The sequence below is a fragment of the Eubalaena glacialis genome, chromosome 19 (genome assembly GCF_028564815.1).
Source record: "Eubalaena glacialis isolate mEubGla1 chromosome 19, mEubGla1.1.hap2.+ XY, whole genome shotgun sequence".
NCBI lineage: Eukaryota > Metazoa > Chordata > Mammalia > Artiodactyla > Balaenidae > Eubalaena > Eubalaena glacialis.
In genome coordinates, this window is record NC_083734.1 from 45245593 (window position 1) to 45269585 (window position 23993).

Consider the following 23993-nt stretch of genomic DNA (forward strand, 5'->3'; position numbering starts at 1 on the left):
TAGCATTAAGGGTTTGGGGGTTTTTTTTCTTTCTTTCTTTCTTTTTTTATACAGCAATAGATTTATTTATAATTAGACCCCGTCTTCTTCCACATCATGTCTCAGAAACCTGGCCAAAGTCTTTTTGCATGAGTGGGAAAGGTGAGGCCCACTTTTCCTCAAAGCTAGGCCAGTTTTTCAACAATCTATTGATAAGAGAAGGGGGAGGACTTTTATTGAAGCAGTCAAGCAGGTTCCTTCAACAATAACAGACCTTTCATTCTGCGTCAGTTTTCTTATCTCTTTGATCATAACCATTCTGGTTATGGATAATAGGTATCCTCAAGAAGGAATTATGTGAAGGGTTAAAGTGTAAGGTACCAAGCCTGAAGATGATGAAAAGCAGGAAGGTTCTAAGTATAATGTTTTATTGTTCTAGCCTATCATATAGAAATGTCAATATCATTTCCCCTTGATTTATCCTACAAATACATACTTATAGTGATGTTTTTTATTTAAGTTAATGTTACCATATTTAGAAGAATAAATGTTCACTGTGAACCTCCTCCTCTCCATCCTCCATCCCCACCCACCCCACCCACCCCCAGTCACTGTAACTAAAACTCTGACAGCTTATCTCATCAATCCTTATATTTGGATTTCTAAAGGTAATTGTCTCTATTGTCAAGTACATAGAATAAATAGAAGTCAAAAGCTACTAAATAATAGCAGACATTTAGACAGACTGCTTGTGGAGTGGTAGAAGGGAATTAAGCACAGAGGCTTATCACATACCAGGGAGCCAAATCAGGAGTGGAGAGTCCAAGCTTTTATTGCTTGATAGAGGAGCACAGCGACTGTATTTGTCTTCTCTCTCTCTTTTTAATGTACCATAATGTCAAACCCAGGTGAAAAGCCAACTCATGGGAATTTTGACATTAAGAACCCCAGGCAGTACATTCTAAGAATGAAATTATGATTGTTGGGGCATGTGCTTCAGAGAGTCTCCTAGGTCTGCATTTGACCTCTAGCCTGAGGTTTCATGTCTATCTTTATTTTGTAAAGAATCTATCTGTTGAAAGTTTACTAAAGTGTAACTAGGATCGTTATCTAAAATTTCTCTCCTGTGCCCCTGCCATGTGTAATATTATATTTATACAAATTGCTCAGGGATTAGTGGTAATTTGGCAGAAACAGGATCTTTAGAGTATGAAGCTCCACATAAAGGCACTATATAGTGGATGACAGGAAAAAGCAGCAGCATTTAAGCAGTGTAAGAAGGTTTGTTGCATTAGATAAACTTACTGTTTTAGGAATTGAGGTACCTGGGGGTATATATATTTATTTGGGAATGATTTGTAATCAGTATTTTAAAAGATGGGAAATTTATTTTATTTTATTTATTTATTTATTTTTTGAATTTTTGAATTTTACTTTATTTATTTTTTTATACAGCAGGTTCTTATTAGTCATCAATTTTGTACACATCAGTGTATACATGTCAATCCCAATCGCCCAGTTCAGCACACCACCATCCCCACCCCACCGCGGTTTTCCCCCCTTGGTGTCCATACGTTTGTTCTCTACATCTGTGTCTCAACTTCTGCCCTGCAAACCGGTTCATCTGTACCATTTTTCTGGGTTCCACATACATGCGTTAATATACGATATTTGTTTTTCTCTTTCTGACTTACTTCACTCTGTATGACAGTCTCTAGATCCATCCCCGTCTCAACAAATGACCCAATTTCGTTCCTTTTTATGGCTGAGTAATATTCCATTGTATATATGTACCACAACTTCTTTATCCATTCGTCTGTTGATGGGCATTTAGGTTGCTTCCATGACCTGGCTATTGTAAATAGTGCTGCAGTGAACATTGGGGTGCATGTGTCTTTTTGAATTATGGTTTTCTCTGGGTATATGCCCAGTAGTGGGATTGCTGGATCGTATGGTAATTCTATTTTTAGTCTTTTAAGAAACCTCCATACTGTTCTCCATAGTGGCTGTATCAATTTACGTTCCCACCAACGGTGCAAGAGGGTTCCCTTTTCTCCACACCCTCTCCTGCATTTGTTGTTTGTAGATTTTCCGATGATGCCCATTCTAACTGGTGTGAGGTGATACCTCATTGTAGTTTTGATATGCATTTCTCTAATAATTAGTGATGTTGAGCAGCTTTTCATGTGCTTCTTGACCATCTGTATGTCTTCTTTGGAGAAATGTCTGTTTAGGTCTTCTGCCCATTTTTGGATTGGGTTGTTTGTTTCTTTAATATTGAGCTGCATGAGCTGTTTATATATTTTGGAGATTAATCCTTTGTCCGTTGATTCATTTGCAAATATTTTCTCCCATTCTGAGGGTTGTCTTTTCGTCTTGTTTATGGTTTCCTTTGCTGTGCAAAAGCTTTGACGTTTCATTAGGTCCCATTTGTTTATTTTTGGTTTTATTTCCATTACTCTAGGAGGTGGATCAAAAAAGATCTTGCTGTGATTTATGTCAAAGAGAGTTCTGCCTGTGTTTTCCTCTAAGAGTTTTATAGTGTCTGGCCTTACATTTAGGTCTTTAATCCATTTTGAGTTTATTTTTGTGTATGGTTTTAGGAAGTGTTCTAATTTCATTCTTTTACATGTAGCTGTCCAGTTTTCCCAGCACCACTTACTGAAGAGACTGTCTTTTCTCCACTGTATATCCTTGCCTCCTTTTTCATAGATTAGTTGACCATAGGTGCGTGGGTTTATCTCTGGGCTTTCTATCTTGTTCCATTGATCTATGTTTCTGTTTTTGTGCCAGTACCATATTGTCTTGATTACTGTAGCTTTGTAGTATAGTCTGAAGTCAGGGAGTCTGATTCCTCCAGCTCCGTTTTTTTCCCTCAAGACTGCTTCCGCTATTCGGGGTCTTTTGTGTCTCCATACAAATTTTAAGATTTTTTGTTCTAGTTCTGTAAAAAATGCCATTGGCAATTTGATAGGGATTGCATTGAATCTGTAGATTGCTTTGGGTAGTATAGTCATTTTCACAATATTGATTCTTTTAGTACAAGAACATGGTATATCTCTCCATCTGTTGGTGTCATCTTTAATTTCTTTCATCAGTGTCTTATAGTTTTCTGCATACAGGTCTTTTGTCTCCCTGGGAAGGTTTATTCCTAGGTATTTTATTCTTTTTGTTGCAATGGTAAATGGGAGTGTTTCCTTAATTTCTCTTTCAGATTTTTCATCATTAGTGTATAGGAATGCAAGAGATTTCTGTGCATTAATTTTGTATCCTGCAACTTTACCAAATTCATTGATTAGCTCTAGTAGTTTTCTGGTGGCATCTTTAGGATTCTCTATGTATAGTATCATGTCATCTGCAAACAGTGACAGTTTTACTTCTTCTTTTCCAATTTGTATTCCTTTTATTTCTTTTTCTCCTCTGATTGCCGTGGCTAGGACTTCCAAAACTATGTTGAATAATAGTGGTGAGAGTGGACATCCTTGTCTTGTTCCTGATCTTAGAGGAAATGCTTTCAGTTTTTCACCATTGAGAATGATGTTTGCTGTGGATTTGTTGTATATGGCCTTTATTATGTTGAGGTAGGTTCCCTCTGTGCCCACTTTCTGGAGAGTTTTTATCATAAATGGGTGTTGAATTTTGTCAAAAGCTTTTTCTGCATCTATTGAGATGATCATATGGTTTTTATTCTTCAATTTGTTAATATGGTGTATCACATTGATTGATTTGCCTATATTGAAGAATCCTTGCATCCCTGGGATAAATCCCACTTGATCATGGTGTATGATCCTTTTAATGTGTTGCTGGATTCTGTTTGCTAGTATTTTGTTGAGGATTTTTGCACCTATATTCATCGGTGATATTGGTCTGTAATTTTCTTTTTTTGTAGTATCTTTGTCTGGTTTTGGTATCAGGGTGATGATGGCCTCAGAGAATGAGTTTGGGAGTGTTCCTTCCTCTGCAATTTTTTGGAAGAGTTTGAGAAGGATGGGTGTTAGCTCTTCTCTAAATGTTTGATAGAATTCACCTGTGAAGCCATCTGGTCCTGGACTTTTGCTTGTTGGAAGATTTTTAATCACAGTTTCAATTTCATTACTTGTGATTGGTCTGTTCATATTTTCTATTTCTTCCTGGTTCAGTCTTGGAAGGTTGTACCTTTCTAAGAATTTGTCCATTTCTTCCAGGTTGTCCATTTTATTGGCATAGAGTTGCTTATAGTAGTCTCTTAGGATGCTTTGTATTTCTGCCGTGTCTGTTGTAACTTCTCCTTTTTCATTTCTAATTTTATCGATTTGAGTCCTCTCCCTCTTTTTCTTGATGAGTCTGGCTAATGGTTTATCAATTTAGTTTATCTTCTCAAGGAACCAGCTTTTAGTTTTATTGATCTTTGCTATTGTTTTCTTTGTTTGTATTTCATTTATTTCTGCTCTGATCTTTATGATTTCTTTCCTTCTGCTAACTTTGGGTTTTGTTTGTTCTTCTTTCTCTAGTTCCTTTAGGTGTAAGGTTAGATTGTTTATTTGAGATTTTTCTTGTTTCTTGAGGTAGGCTTGTATAGCTATAAACTTCCCTCTTAGAACTGCTTTTGCTGCATCCCATAGGTTTTGGATCATCGTGTTTTCATTGTCATTTGTCTCTAGGTATTTTTTGATTTCCTCTTTGATTTCTTCAGTGATCTCTTGGTTATTTAGTAACATATTGTTTAGCCTCCATGTGTTTGTGTTTTTTACGTTTTTTTCCCTGTAATTCATTTCTAATCTCATAGCATTGTGGTCAGAAAAGGTGCTTGATATGATTTCAGTTTTCTTAAATTTACTGAGGCTTGATTTGTGACCCAAGATGTGATCTATCCTGGAGAATGTTCCGTGCGCACTTGAGAAGAAAGTGTAATCTGCTGTTTTTGGATGGAATGTCCTATAAATATCAATTAAATCTACCTTGTCTATTGTGTCATTTAAAGCTTCTGTTTTCTTATTTATTTTCATTTTGGATGATCTGTCCATTGGTGTTAAGTGAGGTGTTAAAGTCCCCCACTATTACTGTGTTAGTTTTGATTTCCTCTTTTGTAGCTGTTAGCAGTTGCCTTATGTATTGAGGTGCTCCTGTGTTGGGTGCATATATATTTATAATTGTTATATCTTCTTCTTGGATTGATCCCTTGATCATTATGTAGTGTCCTTCCTTGTCTCTTGTAACATTCTTTATTTTAAAGTCTATTTTATCTGGTATGAGTATAGCTACTCCAGCTTTCTTTTGATTTCCCTTTGCATGGAATATCTTTTTCCATCCCCTCACTTTCAGTCTGTATGTGTCCCTAGGTCTGAAGTGGGTCTCTTGTAGACAGCATATATATGGGTCTTGTTTTTGTATCCATTCAGCAAGCCTGTGTCTTTTGGTTGGAGCATTTAATCCATTCACGTTTAAGGTAATTATCGATATGTATGTTCCTATGACCATTTTCTTAATTGTTTTGGGTTTGTTTTTGTAGGTCCTTTTCTTTTCTTGTGTATCCCACTTAGAGAAGTTCCTTTAGCGTTTGTTGTAGAACTGGTTTGGTGGTGCTGAATTCTCTTAGCTTTTGCTTATCTGTAAAGCTTTTGATTTCTCCATCGAATCTGAATGAGATCCTTGCCGGGTAGAGTAATCTTGGTTGTAGGTTCTTCCCTTTCATCACTTTAAGTATATCATGCCACTCCCTTCTGGCTTGTAGAGTTTCTGCTGAGAAATCAGCTGTTAACCTTATGGGAGTTCCCTTGTATGTTATTTGTCGTTTTTCCCTTGCTGTTTTCAATAATTTTTCTTTGTCTTTAATTTTTGCCAATTTGATTACTGTGTGTCTCGGCATGTTTCTCCTTGGGTTTATCCTGTATGGGACTGTCTGCGCTTCCTGGACTTGGGTGGCTATTTCCTTTCTCATGTTAGGGAAGTTTTCGACTATAATCTCTTCAAATATTTTCTCTGGTCCTTTCTCTCTCTCTTCTCCTTCTGGGACCCCTATAATACAAATGTTGTCCCAGAGGGCTCTTAGGCTGTCTTCATTTCTTTTCATTCTTTTTTCTTTATTCTGTTCCGCAGCAGTGAATTCCACCATTCTGTCTTCCAGGTCACTTACCCGTTCTTCTGCCTCAGTTATTCTGCTATTGATTCCTTCTAGTGTAGTTTTCATTTCAGTTATTGTATTGTTCATCTCTGTTTGTTTGTTCTTTAATTCTTCTAGGTCTTTGTTAAACATTTCTTGCATCTTCTCGATCTTTGCCTCCATTCTTTTTCCGAGGTCCTGGATCATCTTCACTATCATTATTCTGAATTCTTTTTCTGGAAGGTTGCCTATCTCCACTTCATTTAGTTGTTTTTCTGGGGTTTTATCTTGTTCCTTCATCTGGTACATAGCCCTCTGCCTTTTCATCTTGTCTGTCTTTCTGTGAATGTGGTTTTTGTTCCACAGGCTGCAGGATTGTAGTCTTCTTGCTTCTGCTGTCTGCCCTCTGGTGGATGAGGCTATCTAAGAGGCTTGTGTAAGTTTCCTGATGGGAGGGACTGGTGGTGGGTAGAGCTGACTGTTGCTCTGGTGGGCAGAGCTCGGTAAAACTTTAATCCACTTGACTGTTGATGGGTGGGGCTGGGTTCCCTCCCTGCTGGTTGTTTGGCCTGAGGCAACCCAACACTGGAGCCTACCTGGGCTCTTTGGTGGGGCTAATGGCGGACTCTGGGAGGGCTCACGCCAAGGAGTACTTCCCAGAACTTCTGCTGCCAGTGTCCTTGTCCCCACGGTGAGCCACAGCCACCCCCCACCTGTGCAGGAGACCCTCCAACACTAGCAGGTAGGTCTGGTTCAGTCTCCCCTGGGGTCACTGCTCCTTCCCCTGGGTCCCGATGTGCACACTACTTTGTGTGTGCCCTCCAAGAGTGGAGTCTCTGTTTCCCCCAGTCCTGTTGAAGTCCTGCAGTCAATTCCCACTAGGCTTCAAAGTCTGATTCTCTAGGAATTCCTCCTCCCATTGCCTGTGGGAAGCCTGACGTGGGGCTCAGAACCTTCACTCCAGTGGGTGGACTTCTGTGGTATAAGTGTTCTCCAGTCTGTGAGTCACCCACCCAGCAGTTATGGGATTTGATTTTGCTGTGATTGCGCCCCTCCTGCCGTCTCATTGTGGCTTCTCCTTTGTCTTTGGATGTGGGGTATCTTTTTTGGTGAGTTCCAGTGTCTTCCTGTCGATGATTGTCCAGCAGCTAGTTGTGATTCTGGTGTTCTCGCAAGAGGGAGTGAGAGCACGTCCTTCTACTCCACCAACTTGGTTCCTCCTCCGCCATTGGAAATTTATTTTATTAAAGAGAGCCATCAGGGTGGTAGCAAGTCCGCCTCAAGGGAACAAGAAAGGCATTCAACGTTTCCATCTATGGACAGATGTAGAAAATGTGGTATACAGCTTTAAAAAGGAAGAAAATATTATTCAGCTTTAAAAAGGAAGGAAATTCTGATACTACATGCTACAACATGGATAGACCTTGAAGACATTGGTGCTAAATGAAATAAGCCCGTCACAAAGGGGCAAATACCATGATTCCAGTCATATGAAGTACCTAGAGTAGCCAAATTCATAAAGAACGAAAGTAGAGTGGTGGTTGCCAGCAGCTTGGGGAGAGGGAAATGGGGAGTCATTGTTTACCGTGTCCAGAGTTTCAGTTTGGGAAGATGAGAAAGTTCTGGAGATGGATGGTGGTGGTGGTGGCACAACAGTGTGAATGTACTTAATGCCCCTGAACTATACCCTTAAAAGTGGTTAAATGGTAAGTTTTATGTGATGTATATTACCCAAATTTTAAAGAGTTTCAAAAACCTTTATTTACAAAATGCATGTAACTTTGTCTGATGTAATTATTAACTCAGTTTATTCCACGTTCTAAAATGTGATTGACAGCCTCTAATCACTAAATAACAAAATTTTGCTCTATTAAGCTAACTCAGAGTAATAACAGAATAGAAAATGTAGCTTTCATTCGTCTCCAGATTAATGCTTCCTGACCTCCATTTTGTAACACTCCAGCTATCTCAAGGAATATCGTCTTTAAAGTACACACTATATTGTACCTTTTGCCACCTGCACAAGAGCTTTACTTGTTATTCAGATCAAAATGATCTTTAAGAGTGTTCATGAGCAAGGAGAACTGTAAGCACAAGTGGCCCGTTCACTTTATTCCCAGGATGCTCTGACCTGTTTTTACAGGTGGCTTATGGTATAGAGAGTTATCGTCCTTTAGGCAAATTAATTATTTCAAATAATAACGCTACAAAATAAATATTTAGCCTCTCTAAGACTGAGAAGAATTTTAGGTGGTGTTTCCTGACATTGATGTGTTAGCTGAGTTTTATAATTTCCCAAATTGGAATTAAATATATAGAGATTTAATATTTTATAGTTGCTCGTTTTTAGGTTTTACCAATATTTTATCTTTTTTCCTTCATATATGTAAAATTCTTTATAGAGATAACTGTCCGCTAGCCCATTTCTTTTGATAACCAGAATGTGGAAATTATTCTTTTACTTAAAAAAGTATCAGAAATATTTTATCATCCCTTGATGTGAATAAATGAACTCGTTATGGTACATACATTATCAAGTAAAAGATTACCTTTCCCCCCTACATTTTTATGGACAGTATTGTAAATTGCCCCAGCTTTTTGTGTTATTGTTTAAAGAACGTCTGCCTTTTTGTGCATGTATTAACATCGCCAATTATTTATAAGCAAAAATCGAGAGAAACTAATTCATCATATAATAAAGTTTTCCTCCATCTCTTTTTAGGATATTTTCTTTTCTGGATGTTGTTACCTTGTGTCGCTGTGCTCAGGTCTCCAGGGTAAGAATGGCTGACATGATTACAAGAGCATCCCTTCCTGACATTAATGATAATCAGCTTCTGTAGTAGGCCAACTATTTACTTCAGATGGTAGTTGTATGTTATGTTTCCATGGTTGTGGTTTCACCCATGGGATACCCAAACCCATGTTAATTCTACAGTGGAATTCTACTATATGTACTATCTCTAACTTTAACTTTTTGAAATTCTTGACTATTTGTATAATACAAACAGAAGAAACATTTTCAAGGAAAAAGCACTAAACATGCAAATTAAAAGAATAGGCTTTACTCAGAACTGTAATAATATAGTGTTTCATTATGTTTCCCTTATTCATTTTATGTACATACATGGAAGGCTCTTGATATCTCCCTATATTTTTTTTCTCAAAAGGTTATAGCTAGAATTTAATTTTTGAGAAATTGTAGAGCAAACCAAATTCCATTCTCAAAATCAGTTTCTGCATTACTCTTACTTATCCATTTTTGTCAATTGACATTACTATGACAAAACAGTGAAACATAATCTTATTGCTGCCACTAATATTAAGAATAGAATCTCTGTTGTGGGAAAATTGTTTTATGAATCATTCATAGTCTCTTTTGTAATACAGATATATAATAATTAATAAAATGAATGAGTACCTACAGTTATCATCTTTTTATAAACTGGACAATGGCTTTTTGATGTTTAACAAATACTTATTGAGAACCTACTATGTACCAGGTATAGTCCTAGGTGCTGAGTATGTAATATGGTTATATCACAATACTCAGCATCAGAGTATTGTGTTTATCTCTGTAAGTGGACAGGTTTTCCTTCAAATTTCCATCACCAATTTCCTTTAAAAAAAAAAAAAAACCCCACAAAACTTGCCATAGAAAATCCACCTCATCTTGCTAACTTTAATGTAATTTCTACATCCTAAAAGCCGTACTAAATCTGTATCTCAGCTATTTAGGAAACAGTCAGGCATATTTTGATGATTTCTGTTCATGACAGTTCTGTTCCTGGTACCTGAGTGGTTGCCCTAGTCATGGCTGGTACAAATGAGTGGGGTTTCTTTTTTGTCTCCATATGAAGCTGAGGTCATCATTGAGAAACAAAATTCCCAGACCAGTGTCTTAACCTGTTTGGTTGCACAGTCTCATCTCAAGAATGTTGATTTGAGTGAGTTTTAATTGTTGTTTTCATGTTCAGGTTCCTCTTCGTTCTTAATGTGTTTTAACTTAAAAGGAAGCACAATGCCAATTTTCATTAAATCTGTACAATTGGAACATCGGTAGTTAGCCTGTTATTCTCTGTACTTGAAGTATTTAGTTAATTTGCTTTAAAAAAAAACAACAAAAACTCTAGAGAGGAACCTGTCATTCCTAATTTTAGTCTCACTTTAGCATGTGTCCTGCTTGCTGAAGGAAGTAGTATAAGGAAATGAGAAGTATCAAAACAAATCAGAGATACAGTTAGCCCAAGAATCTAGTAAACATATGATCTTTAAAAGTTTTATCTCATCTCCCATGGAGCCACTTAAGAAACTGTTGGAAAAATATGAAGCCACAAAAAGAAAAGTAACATTGAAATCCTGAGAAAACCTTAAAGATTTCTATAATAATAACTTTGTTTACCCTCATACCCCTGACATCTTTCTTACTGATTGTGTGATAGTTATCTGGGGCTTATAAGTGTATCTTCAGTTTCCATTTTAGAATTTCAGTATCAAATCTGTGTTTTGAATTGTTGTAGTAAGAGATAATATTCTAAGTTTATAACTTAACAGTGTTAAGACTTTTGTTTACACTTTAAATTTAGTAGGGAAAACGTTTAAAGGCTTTCTGATTAAAATACAGAACGATCCGCAAAGGTTAACTCTTAGTGGAGTCATTTTTCACCTTATCCTGAAAGGTTGAAAATCTTGGAAGCTTTCTTGCCTCCCTTTAGGTAATTAAAGAAATGTATGAGAAGTCTTAAAACTTTCAGTGTTTAAAATTACCACTGAATCAAGTTGAAGGGAAAGATGACCAATTGAAAAACATGCCTGAGTGAGCAAATTGGTAATGAGGAAAGCATTAAGTCTCTGTCATGTATACTGAGAAATGATAGTGTCTTTTGTAAATCCCAGGTCACCATATCACAGTTTTGGGTCCAAACAAGTGATGCTATGAATAGCATATTTTTATTGAACATGGCATATGTATTGAACACACTACATTCAGAGTGCCGTCTTCTTTCTTTCATTTCACACTCACCTCGTTCCTAGTTGAGGGATAGAGTAACAGACTTGCTTTTCATTAGCTGGATTATCTCATTTTGAGATTGGAAACTCCAGTTAGAAAACAGTTTCCGGCTATGATACTTATCACAACCTGTTCTTTCCCCAGCCCGCTAACGTAAGATCTTTCGTAGCTACTAATTTCTGTACGCACTCATTTATGAGATAATCTACTTGGAGAATAAAGTATGAATCAGAAATAAGACTGACTTTTTGGGAGTTAATGGTGGAGGTGCTAAGAAATTTTTTGGTCAATTTCAATCATTAGTAGGTTGAATTGTGAACTTGAATTTTGCTGGCTTTTCCCCTTCATTTCAGCTTCTGTTCATTCTGTCTCTTCTTCAAAATAGGCCTGGAATGTTCTGGCTCTGGATGGCAGTAACTGGCAGCGAATTGACCTGTTTGATTTCCAGAGAGATATCGAGGTATGACTGTGTGGTGTGTGGCCCCATCTCTCTCATTAGAATGTAATTGCAGCATATGGGACAGATTAGCCCCAACCACGTAAATCTCCTTTCCCTGGAGAGAGAGACTGTTCATTTCAGCGCATCTGAACTTCATGGGAGCCTGCAGTTTTCCCAAGAACTGGTTCAGTTTTTGAGAATGAGCAGAATTATTTTACTGAAATAATACTAAGCTACTTAGTATTAATAGGACTCAGAAATTTTTGTTTTTATTTTTGTGGTGGAAATGTGAACCTTTGTTTACTCTTTTTAAGGAAGTCTTTTCATATTTGTTTATTTAAAAATAAGTGGAGTTAATTTATTGGGGCATGATATTTGCATAAATTCTTCTTGATGAGCATTTTGGGTTCTGGGGGAGCCTATAGATAGTTTTTGTAGAGAATGAATTGGATTACTTTTGTTGGGGAGAGATTTTTTCCCTTCTCACTTCTCCCCCATATTTTATCTCTTAGTATTGCCTATTTTCTCTAAAATGGAGAAGAATGGTTTAAGCTTAAATTATTTTAACCTGAATTTGAGCTCTGTGGTCCTTGGTTTTCTCATCTGGAGAGTGGAAATAATAGCTTCCTCACTGTGTTATAAGGATTAAATAAGATTTAGATTTAGCTTTTTTTTTCTGTTGGGTTTTTTTTTTTTTTAAGTTCTAGTGGAACTTAGTGGTCTTGAGAATCCATGTAAGAAGTTAAAAAACCTCACATGAACTTTACATTATTTTCATAAAGTACTTTTATTTTTTAATATTTTTTTTAAAGATTTTTTTTTTTGATGTGGACCATTTTTAAAGTCTTTATTGAATTTGTTACCATATTGCTTCTGTTTTATGTTTTGGTTTTTTGGCCACGAGGCATGTGGGATCTTAGCTCCCCAACCAGGGATCAAACCCACACCCCTGGGCTTCCCTGGTGACGCAGTGGTTGAGAATCTGCCTGCCAATGCAGGGGACACGGGTTCGAGCCCTGGTCTGGGAAGATCCCACATGCTGCGGAGCAGCTAAGCCCGTGAGCCAGAATTACTGAGCTTGCGCGTCTGGAGCCTGTGCTCCGCAACAAGAGAGGCCGCGATAGTGAGAGGCCCACGCACCGCGATGAAGAGTGGCCCCCGCTTGCCACAACTAGAGAAAGCCCTCGCACAGAAACGAAGACCCAACACAGCCATAAATAAATAAATAAATTTTAAAAAAACAAAAAAAAAACCCACACCCCTTGCATTGGAAAGCGAAGTCTTAACCATTGGACCACCAGGGAAGTCCCATAAAGTACTTTTAAAATGATACCCACCGACATGCTGGATTTTTCTGTTTTTCACAATTCTCTGATCTTCATGGATATAAATGTTTAAAGCAGCCTGGCCTACAAAATCATTCAGCAAGCTTTTGTGAAGTGTTCATTGAGTCTCTGCTGTATTTAGAGTACTATAGTAAATACACAGAAATAATAGAGAGAGTTAATATCCTGTAGCTGCAGGAGGGGAATCTACATTGATGTAGTGGCATAACAGAACTACAGAGCACCATTTACTCAAATACAGAGTATCTTACAAGAGGAACAAAGTAAATAACAATATAGGGTTTAGGTATGTTTCAAGTAGATGGGTTAATCAGGAAAGCTTTCTCCCAGTAAGTTGAAAATTTCGTATTGATTTAATTAGGTCTTTAAAATGAGTAGAAGTCTCTTAAAAACGAGGATGTGGTCTTTTCAAAAACAATGTGGTGGCTTATCTTTTTTGTATACCTGTCTTCTTTTTTTTACAGGGCCGGGTAGTGGAGAATATTTCAAAAAGGTGTGGGGGCTTTTTACGAAAGTTAAGTCTTCGTGGGTGTCTCGGAGTAGGAGACAATGCATTAAGGTAAAAACATAGCTATCGATTAACTAATCTTCTTGACTGAAGTGAAGAACAACACCGAACACAGCACTGTCTCACCCAGAAAAGGCTGGAATAGTTTTCATATTCCTAAGCTATTCTGAACCCAAATACACGTTCACTGCTTATAACACAAATATCCAGTAGTGGGATGTGTGGTTTTGAGAATAAAACAAGAACAAGTGCTCCCCACAAAAAGCCAGATTCCCCATACTATAAATGGTTCGTTTGGAGCCTTGAGTAAATTTTTTTAAGTTTGTTTACTGGAAGTTAGGATAATTTTAACTTTGGTTGACAAAAAGATTGATGTTTAAAAGTTTATGGTTGAAAAGTAATTTATTCGTAATTGTGAACAACTTTTTGTACCATTTTGTACCAGTAGTATCCATTATTACCACTATTGGTATCTTCTATTATTTTTTTAATACCGAGAATTGTGCCCGTTTTACCTCAAACCCTTTACTTTGTTTCTTTCCTGTAAAGGACCTTTGCACAAAACTGTAGGAACATTGAAGTACTGAATCTCAATGGGTGTACAAAGACTACAGATGCGTAAGTATTTTATGTTTTAGAAGGGTAAGTCATAGCCTCTTGTGTCCTGCCTATACTAGCTTTTAATGCAGACTACTAAATATATTTAGCAAATTTCATTTTGGTTTTATAGAGGAAGGATGTTTAAATTTAGAAATGGAATAAGATACTTATTTTAGAATTTGGCTCAAATTCTGTTTTGATATTTAAAAGAAAACTTAAAATTGTAGTCAGTGAATGTGCAGTAGGGAATACTAATATAGGACTACTTATATTTCAAGAAGACACTAGTAGCTATCATTCAAAAGACACATAAACAGGTGATTCTATAAAAAGATGTAAAATCTTAAACACAGCTTAGAGTAATCAATATAGAGAGCGTTTATTAAATGACTCTTTAAAAGTACAGTGTCTTGTGTCAGTCACAATATAAAAGAAAGAAAGCATAATCCTCCATCCTTCAGAGTATACTGTCACAGACCCAATAGACAAAGAAGGTAGACATAAAAAACATTCAGCCTAAGGATCTATTGGTAATAACATGTATCAATTAACATTTAAATATTATGTAGGTGGGGCTTCCCTGGTGGCGCAGTGGTTGAGAATCTGCCTGCCAGTGCAGGGGACACGGGTTCGAGCCCTGGTCTGGGAAGATCCCACATGCCACGGAGCAACTAGGCCCGTGAGCCACAACTACTGAGCCTGCGCGTCTGGAGCCTGTGCTCCGCAACAAGAGAGGCCACGATAGTGAGAGGCCCACGCACCACGATGAAGAGTGGCCCCCGCTTGCCGCAACTAGAGAAAGCCCTAGCACAGAAATGAAGACCCAACATAACAACCAATCAATCAATCAATAAAAATAAATAAATAAATCTTAAAAAAAAAAGCAGAAACCTACCATTTAAAAATATATATATATTATGTAGGGAAATTGTTGCTTATTGGAAGGTGAAGAAGATGTTTACACAGGGAGTGGCCAGGATTAGTCAGTGGATCTTCCTGTTTTTCAAAAAGGCCTCATGAAAGAGATGGGCTCTTTAGAATTGCTTGAATGAGGGAAAGTAGAAGACACTCCAAGCACAGGGTACACATTGTTTATTTTATTCCTTTCTTTGAGGTTACAACTGGTTAACTTTTTTGTTTTTTAATTATTTTATTTTATTTATTTTTGGCTGCATTGGGTCTTGTTGCTGCACGCGGGCTTTCTCTATTTGCAGCGAGTGGGGGCGACTCTCCGTTGCAGTGTGCGGGCTTCTCATTGCGGTGGCTTCTCGTTTCGGAGCACGGGCTCTAGGCGCCCCGGCTTCAGTAGTTGTGGCACGCGGGCTCAGTAGTTGTGGCTCACGGGCTCTAGAGCGCAGGCTCAGTAGTTGTGGCACACGGGCTTAGTTGTTCTGCAGCATGTGGGCTCTTCCCGGACCAGGGATCAAACCCGTGTCCCCTGCATTGGCAGGCGGAATCTTAACCACTACGCCACCAGGGAAGTCCCACAACTTGTTAACTTTTAATTCAAGAAAGTGTCTGAGGATTTATATTTTCAAAAGAAACAATGGAAAAATCATCAAAAATGAATAAAATGGTTACTTATGGGGAGAGAAAAAACATGAAGAGACAAGAATGAAAGGGAGACCTCTGAAGTATCATGTTTTGTAATTTTACTTTAAAATTAAATGTAAATATTTTGTATAATTGAAACATGGATTAAGTCACAAAAAAAAAAAAAAAGTCCCTAAATATTGAAAACAAAATAGAACACATGAACCGATCCATATCAAGTTGGAGGTGTAACCACGCAGATATTACTTCTACTGACTTTTGATTTCTTATGAAAAATTTAAATATATGCCAATCTAGACAAAATGGTATAGTGAACCTTTCACCCAGCTTCAAATTGATAACTGAGAACTTATCACTTTATGGCTAGTCTTGTTTTTTCTATACCCCTGCCCTTTTATCTTACTTATTTTATCTTATTTTGAAAAAAGCCCTAGACACTGTATTATTTAATCTGTAAATATGCATTTCTGAAAGATAAAAGCTTTTAACATAAGCACATTAACTTTACCACTCCTATTTAAAAAAACCCATAATATCTTAAAATTATCAAATAAGCACTGGTTAATGTTCAGAATTTTGCATGTTCTAGTGACTTTAGAAATACAGTAAGTCCCCTACATACAAACGAGTTCCGTTCCAAGAGCATGTTCGTAAGTCCAGTTTGTTTGTAAGCCCAACAAAGTTAGCCTAGGTACCCAACTGACACAATCAGCTATGTAGTACTGTACGGTATAGATTTATAATACTTTTCACACAAATAATACATTTAAAAAACCACAAAAAATAAAGAAAACATTTTTAATCTTACAGTACAGTACCTTGAAAAGTACAGTAGTACAGTACAACAGCTGGCATACAGAGGCTGGAATCGAGTGAACAAGCAAGAAGAGTTACTGACTGGAGGAGGGGGAGAGGAGGTGGGAGATGGTAGAGCTGAAGGATCGTCAGCAGTAGGAGACGGAGGGCAAGCTGCAATTTCACTCACGCCCGACGTTGATGTAACACATGTTCGCATCTTTGAAAGTTCGCAACTTGAAGGTTCGTATGTAGGGGACTTAGTATATATTAAACATAGTTTAAAAGAAAAAAGATACAAACTTTAAAATCAAAGGTGGAGACTTATGCTTCTGATGATTACAGTCACTGCCCTCCTGCTGTAAACAACTCTAAAACTGTACAAAACATAGAAATCAAGCAGTATTAGATGTTGGACAACATGCAGAGCAGGACTGAGAAACAAATGAGGTGAGCCTTATGATTGCCCTGGCTTTCTGCTTGGTGGCATTTTCGAGATAATGGCACAAGGAGAAGGAACCCAAGCACAGCACAAAGTTCTGGCTGATTTGAAGAGAAAGAGATCAAAGTTCAGGGAGACCAGCATGGCTAAATATGTGTCTGGAGAGCGGGGAGCTACTCAAAAAAGGGCTACAGAAATCTACACAAATTTGGCTGAATAGTAAACTGTATATGCACATATTGAGACCCCACGAAGCTGCGCAAAGAACATCTAATAAGGAAAGAACAATTACTGGGAAACTGTGAACTGAAGAATTGCCAGAGCTTAAATAAGGTTGGGAGAAGTTCTGTCTATCCAAAATGGAGAAAGCTCATTGAACACCTTGGGACATTTAATAGAGACTTCAGAAAGGTCACACCTTGGTAGTGGAGCTAAACTAGACCAACCCTAATAAAGGCTAAAAGGAAAAAATTTAGGATCAAATTGATTCACAACTAATTTAACTGCCTGCTAAATCAAAACTCAACGTTCTTTAAAGAGAGACACAAAACCTAGATGCTCAGCAATGTAGCATACAGAATTTCCAGCATTCCATCAAATATTACAATACATGCAAAGAAGCAGGAAATGATACCAGAAGAAGAACCAGAAGAAAAACTAGGCAATAGAGACAGACCCAGAAAGGACAGTTTATAAAATTGACCAACAAAACGTTTAAAAATAGCAATTACAAATATGCTCAAGAATTCAAGAAAACTTAAAGATAATATGGAGATTAAGAGCAAAAGGATGGGGAGGGACTTACCTGGTGGTGCAGTGGTTAAGACTCCACATTGCCAATGCAGAGGGCCTGGGTTTGATCCCTGGTTGGGGAACTAAGATCCCACATGCCGTGGGGCAACTAAGCTTGCGTGCTGCAACCACTGAGCCCATTGCTCTAGAGCCCATGCGCAACGAAGAGCCCGCACACTGCAACAAAGACCCAGTGCAGCCAAAATTTAATTAATTATTTAAAAAAGGAAAATTTCTCTTAAAAAAAAAAAAAGATTAAAAGGATGGGGGACTTCCCTGGAGACCCAATGGTTAAGACTCCATGCTTCCACTGCAGGGGGTGATGGTTTGATCCCTGGTTGGGGAACTAAGATCCCGCGTGCCGCGCAACATACCCAAAAAAAAAAAAAAGAGTAGAAAGATGGAAAAAGATATACTATCACAGGAAAGTTGGAGTGGTTATTAATATCAGATGATGTAAACTTCAGGAAGAAGAGTAGATGGAAAGATATTAAATAGTACCCTCCTCTTTCAGTAAAGATAAAACAAGTAGACAAAAAAAAAAAAGAAAATGGAAAAGCTATAGAAGACTTGAGCAACACTATCAGTGAACTTGTCCTAAGTGACATAGAATGCTGCACCAGAAAGCATGCTTTTCATTACTGGGATATTCAATAAGATATACCAAATAATCAGCCATAAAACAAATTTCCGTAAATTTAGAATGATCGAGATCATATTGAGTGTATTCTACGGCCTCAACAGAACTAAAGTAGAAATCAAATAGCACATATCCGGAAATTTTGAAAATTAAATATCACCCTTCTGAATAATCCATGAGTCAAGGAATAAATTACAAAGAAAATTACAAAATAAGTTTCGCTGTGTGATAGTGGCAACACAACATTCGAATCTTGTGGAATGCATTGAAGGCAGTGCTTAGAGCAAAATGTATAGCTGTGAATGCTTATCTTTTTCTTTTTTTTGTGGCTGCGTTGGGTCTTCTTTGCTGCACACAGGCTTTCTCTAGGTGCGGTGAGCGGGGACTACTCTTCGTTGCGGTGTGCGGGCTTCTCATTGCGGTGGCTTCTCTTGTTACGGAGCACGGCTCTAGGCGCACGGGCTTCAGTAGTAGTGGCACGTGGGCTCAGCAGTTGTGGCTCGCGGGCTCTAGAGCGCAGGCTCAGTAGTTGCGGCACGGGCTTAGTTGCTCTGCGTCATGTGGGATCTTCCCGGACCAGGGCTCGAACCCATGTCCCCCTGCATTGGCAGGCGGATTCTTAACCACTGCACCACCAGGGAAGTCCTGTAAATGCTTATCTTAAAAGAAAGGTTTAAAATCAAATCTTCCACCTTTGAAAACTAGAAAAAGAAAAGTAAATCTACAATAAGTAAAAGGAAGGAAATAAAAAAGATAATGGTGGAAATCAATGAAATAAAAAATGGGCATAGAGTAGAGAAAAATCCATGAAACCAGAAGCTGTTTCTTTGAAATAAAATCAATAAGCTTGATCGACCTCTGTCAAGATTAGTCAAGAAAGAAGACACAGGGCTTCCCTGGTGGCGCAGTGGTTGAGAATCCGCCTCCCAATGCAGGGGACACGGGTTCGAGCCCTGGTCTGGGAAGATCCCACATGCCGCGGAGCCGCTGGGCCCGTGAGCCACAACTACTGAGCCTGCGCGTCTGGAGCCTGTGCTCCGCAACAAGAGAGGCCGCGATAGTGAGAGGCCCACGCACCACGATGAAGAGTGGCCCCCGCTTGCCGCAACTAGAGAAAGCCCTCGCACAGAAACGAAGACCCAACACAGCCAAAAATAAATTAATTAATTAATTAATTAAAAAAAAAAAAAAAAGAAGACACAAATCACCAGTACCAAGACTGTAAAAAGAAATATCACTAAAGTTTCTACACAGATTCAAAGGGTAATAAGAGGATATTATGAGCAATTTTATGCCAATAAACTTGACAGCTTAGATGAAATAGATAATTTCCTTGAAAGACACAAATTACCAAAACTGTAAAGAAATAGAAAATCTGAATACCCTTATATCTTTATAAGCTGGATTGGTGATTAAAAACCTTACCACCAAAAAATAAAAACCAAAACAAAAACCTCTAGGCTTGGACAGTACTGAATTCTATTGAATATTTTAGAAAGGAATAATCTTTCAAAAAAATAGAGGAGGAGGGAAAACTTTCTAACTCATTATATGAGATCATCATTACCATGATATCAAAAATAAAATAAAAATTACAGGAAAAGGAAACTACTGGCCAATATCCCACATGCACATGTAAAAATCTGTAACAAAATATTATCAAATTGAACCCAGCAACATATGAAAAGGGTAATAAATCATAATCAATTTGGATTTATCTCGGAAATGTAAGGTGGTTTTAACATGCAAAATCAGTCAGTGTTATTAAGTTCCAACTTAATAACAGATCAAAGAAGAAAAATCACATGATCATCTCAATAGATCCAGAAAAAGCATTTTACAAAATTAAACACCCATTAATGATAAAATCTCTAAACAAACTAGGAGAAGGTAACTTCCTCAACCTGATAAATTGTATATATGAAAAACCTAATTTTAACATTGTATTTAGTCATAAAATACTGAACACTTCCCCCTAAGGTCAAAGCATGGATATTAGGTCTACTACATCCATTCAACATTGTACTGGAAGTCCACCTAATACAATAAGGGAAGAAAAAGCGGGGTCATACAGATTAGAAAATAATTTTTAAATGGCATGATAGGGTTCTAGCAAGTTCACAGGAAACATGGCCAGTATGCAAAAATTAATTCTGTATCCGTAAACCATCAATGAACAATTGGAAAATGAAATTTTAAATATAGCAACATGCGTGGTAACATCCAAGAACACAAAATACTTAAGGATAAACTTAATAAAAATATGTGCACGTTACGTACACTGAAATCAGATTTCTAAAAATTAAAGGAAAGTAGGTCTTAAAAGTTTTCATGGACTTCCCTGGTGGCGCAGTGGTTAAGAATCCGCCTGCCAATGCAGGGGACACGTGTTCGAGCCCTGTGCCGGGAAGATCCCACATGCCGCGGAGCAACTAAGCCTGTGCGCCACAACTACTAAGCCTGAGCCCTAGACCCCGAGAGCCACAACTACTGAGCCTGAGTGCCACAACTACTGAAGCCTGTGTGCCTAGAGCCTGTGCTCCGCAACAAGAGAAGCCACTGCAATGAGAAGCCCGTGCACAGCAACAAAGACCCAATGCAGCCATAAAGAAAGAAAGAAAGAAATTTAAAAGTTTTCATCACAAGAAAAAAAAATTGGAGCTATGCGTAGTAATGGATGGACTTATTGTGGTAATCATTTTGCAGTATATGTGTATATTGAATCATTTTGTTGTACACCTAAAACTAATATAATGTTACATGTTAATTATATACCCAATTTTCAAAAGGAAAGTATGATAATAATAACTTGTTAAATAGAGAATATCAATTAAAAGAAATTGTAAAATATGAGTCAAATGGAAATTCTGGAATTGTAAATACAGTATCTAAAACATATATAGCATGATGACTATAGTTAACAGTACTGTATTGTATACTTGAGAGTAGATTTTAAATGTTTTCACTGTAGCAACAACAAAATGGTATTTATGTGAGGTAAACAGTGTGTTAACTAACCTTCTTGTGGTAAACATTCCACAACATATATGTGTATCAAATCATCACACTGTATACCTTAAACTTACATAATGTTATATGTCAATTACATGTCAGTAAAGCTGGGGGGAAAAAAACCCCAGAAAAACAGGTAATCAATCAATAAATTTAGAGATCTATAGGGCTTCCCTGATGGCGCAGTGGTTAAGAATCCGCCTGCCAATGCAGGGGACACGGGTTCAAGCCCTCATCCAGGAAGAGCCCACATGCCGCAGAGCAGCTAAGCCCGTGACCCACAACTATTGAGCCCACGTGCCACAACTACTGAAGCCCACGTGCCTAGAGCCTGTGCTCCGCAACAAGAAAGGCCACCGCAATGAGAAGCCCACGCACCGCAACAAAGAGTAGCCCCCACTTGCCGCAACTAGAGAAAAGCCCTTGTGCAGCAATGAAGACCCAGTGCAGCCAAAAATAAATAAATAAATAAATAAAAATTTAAAAAAATAAAAATAAATTTAGAGATCTGTAGCAATTATCCATCCAGTCTGAAGAACAGAAAGATTAAAGAAAAATGGACAGAGCTTCAGAGACCTGTGGAACAACATCAAGAGTAGAATGCGAATGAATCCCAGACAAGATAGAAAGAGGCAGGAAGAAAAAAAAAAGTGAGAAATTAATGGCAGAAAGCTTCCCAAATTTGATGAAAAACGTTAATCTACAGATCTAAGAAGTTCAGTGAACCGCAAGAAGGATAAAAATATCCATACCTAGACATGTTAGGGCCAAACTGTTGAAAACTGAACACAGAAAGTTTTCAAAGCAGCAAAAGGAAAATAACTCATGTATACAAAAGGAATATTTGAGTAATGGGTGACCTAATCAGAAATAACGGAAACCAGAGCCATGTGACACATTCAGTGTGCTGAAAGGAAAAAAACAAGAATTCTGTATCTAGCAAAACTGTCCTCTGTAAATGTAGGCAAAATAATGACATTCCCAGATAAACAAAAAGGGAGAGGATTTGTCGCTAGTAAATATGCCTGGCAAGAAATAGTAAAGGAAGGCCTTCAGGATGAAAGGAAATAAATACCAGACAGTAACTCGGATCCATAGGAATTGGTAAATGAAAAGCATCAGAAACGGTAAATATGTGGGTAAATCTAAGACTCTAATTTTTTCATATCTTCTCTTAACTTCTTTAGAAAATAGAAGATTGTATAAAGCAATCATTATAGCATTGTATTGTTAGGTCTATAATATATATATAGAAGTAATATATGAAATATATTTGAACATATGAAAATAATAGCACAAAGGAGAGAGGAGGGAACCATTATGTATTGGAGCAAAATGCTTGTGCTTTATGAGAATTAAGTTATTGGTTTGTTTGTTTTTTTTAATTTATTTTATTTTTTTGGCTGTGTCGGGTCTTAGTTGTGGCATGCGGGATCTTTGTTAAGGTGTGCAGGATCTTTCGTTGTGGTGCGCGGGCTTCTCTCTAGTTGTGGCATGCGGGTTGTTTTTTTCTCTCTTTAGTTGTGGAGTGTGGGTTCTAGAGCATGTGGGCTCTGTAGTTTGCAGCACACGGGCTCTCTAGTTGAGGCTCATGGGCTCAGTAGTTGTGGCACATGGGCTCAGTTGCTCCGTGGCATGTGGGATCTTAGTTCCCCGACCAGGGATCGAACCTGCATCCCCTGCATTAGAAGGCAGATTCTTTACCACTGGACCACCAGGGAAGTCCCTAAGTTATTGTTTTGAAATAGATTGTGGTAAATTAAGATACATATTGTATTCCATGAGCAGACTATAAGAAAATAATTAGAAAAAAAAAGGTAAAAAATCAACAGAGGAATTGAAACAGTACACTTAAAACAAGAAAACAGTAAAGGAGACACAGAAAAACAAACTCGAAAAAAGCATGAAGCAAATAGAAAAGGATTGCAAAATGGGAGAGAAAATCCAACCATATCAATAATTTTATTAAATGTAGACAGACTGAACTCTTCACCCAAAATACAGATTATCAATATGGATTAAAAAGCAACACCCGGGGCTTGCTTGGTGGCGCAGTGGTTAAAAATCCACCTGCCAATGCAGGGGATGTGGGTTCGAGCCCTGGTCCGGGAAGATCCCACATGCCACAGAGCAACTAAGCCCGTGTGCCACAACTACTGAGCCTGCGCTCTAGAGCCCACAACACAACTACTGAGCCTGCGTGCCACAACTACTGATGCCCAAGTGCCTAGAGCCCATGCTCCACAACTAGAGAAGCCACCACAATGAGAAGCCCGCGCACCACAACGAAGAGTAGACCCCGCTCGCCACAACTAGAGAAAGCCTGCGCACAGCAACGAAGACCCAACGCAGCCAAAAAAAACAAAAAAAGCAAGACGCAAATATGTGCTGTCTACAAGAAAGAGACATGCTTTAGATTCAAAGACGCAAATAGGTTGAAAGTAAACAGATGGAAAAATGCATACTATGCAGATAGAACACTCCACCCAGTGATTACAGAATAAACATTCTTTACAAACATACTGGAACATTCTTCAGGATAGAGCATAAATTGGGCCACTAAACAAGTCTTAATCAATTGAAGAAGACTAAAATCATTCAACATATGTTCTCTGACCAGAACTAGAGAATTAAACTAGAGATTCATGACAGAACAAAATGTGGGAAAAGCTCAAGTATTTGGAAATTCAGCATCATGCTTCTAAATAATTTTGAACTGAATGAAAATGAAAAGCTACCAAAATTTATGTGATTCAGCCAAGGTAATGATACAACTCTGCATTCCTGTATCACAAA

General features: G+C 37.9%; 1 protein-coding gene across 4 annotated transcripts in view; it reads left to right on the forward strand.

Moving 5' to 3' along the window:
- FBXL20 (F-box and leucine rich repeat protein 20) overlaps positions 1-23993 on the forward strand; it is a 114909-nt gene that overhangs the window by 66068 nt on the left and 24848 nt on the right. For all 4 annotated transcript variants that reach the window (XR_009698191.1, XR_009698190.1, XM_061174857.1 and 1 more), the window contains exons 3-6: positions 8781-8835; positions 11455-11529; positions 13319-13413; positions 13912-13980. Coding sequence is in view for 2 of the 4 variants with exons in the window: in XM_061174857.1 (XP_061030840.1) it covers positions 8781-8835; positions 11455-11529; positions 13319-13413; positions 13912-13980 (294 nt within the window). In the remaining 2 variants the exon portion in view is untranslated. The remainder of the gene's footprint in view (positions 1-8780; positions 8836-11454; positions 11530-13318; positions 13414-13911; positions 13981-23993) is intronic.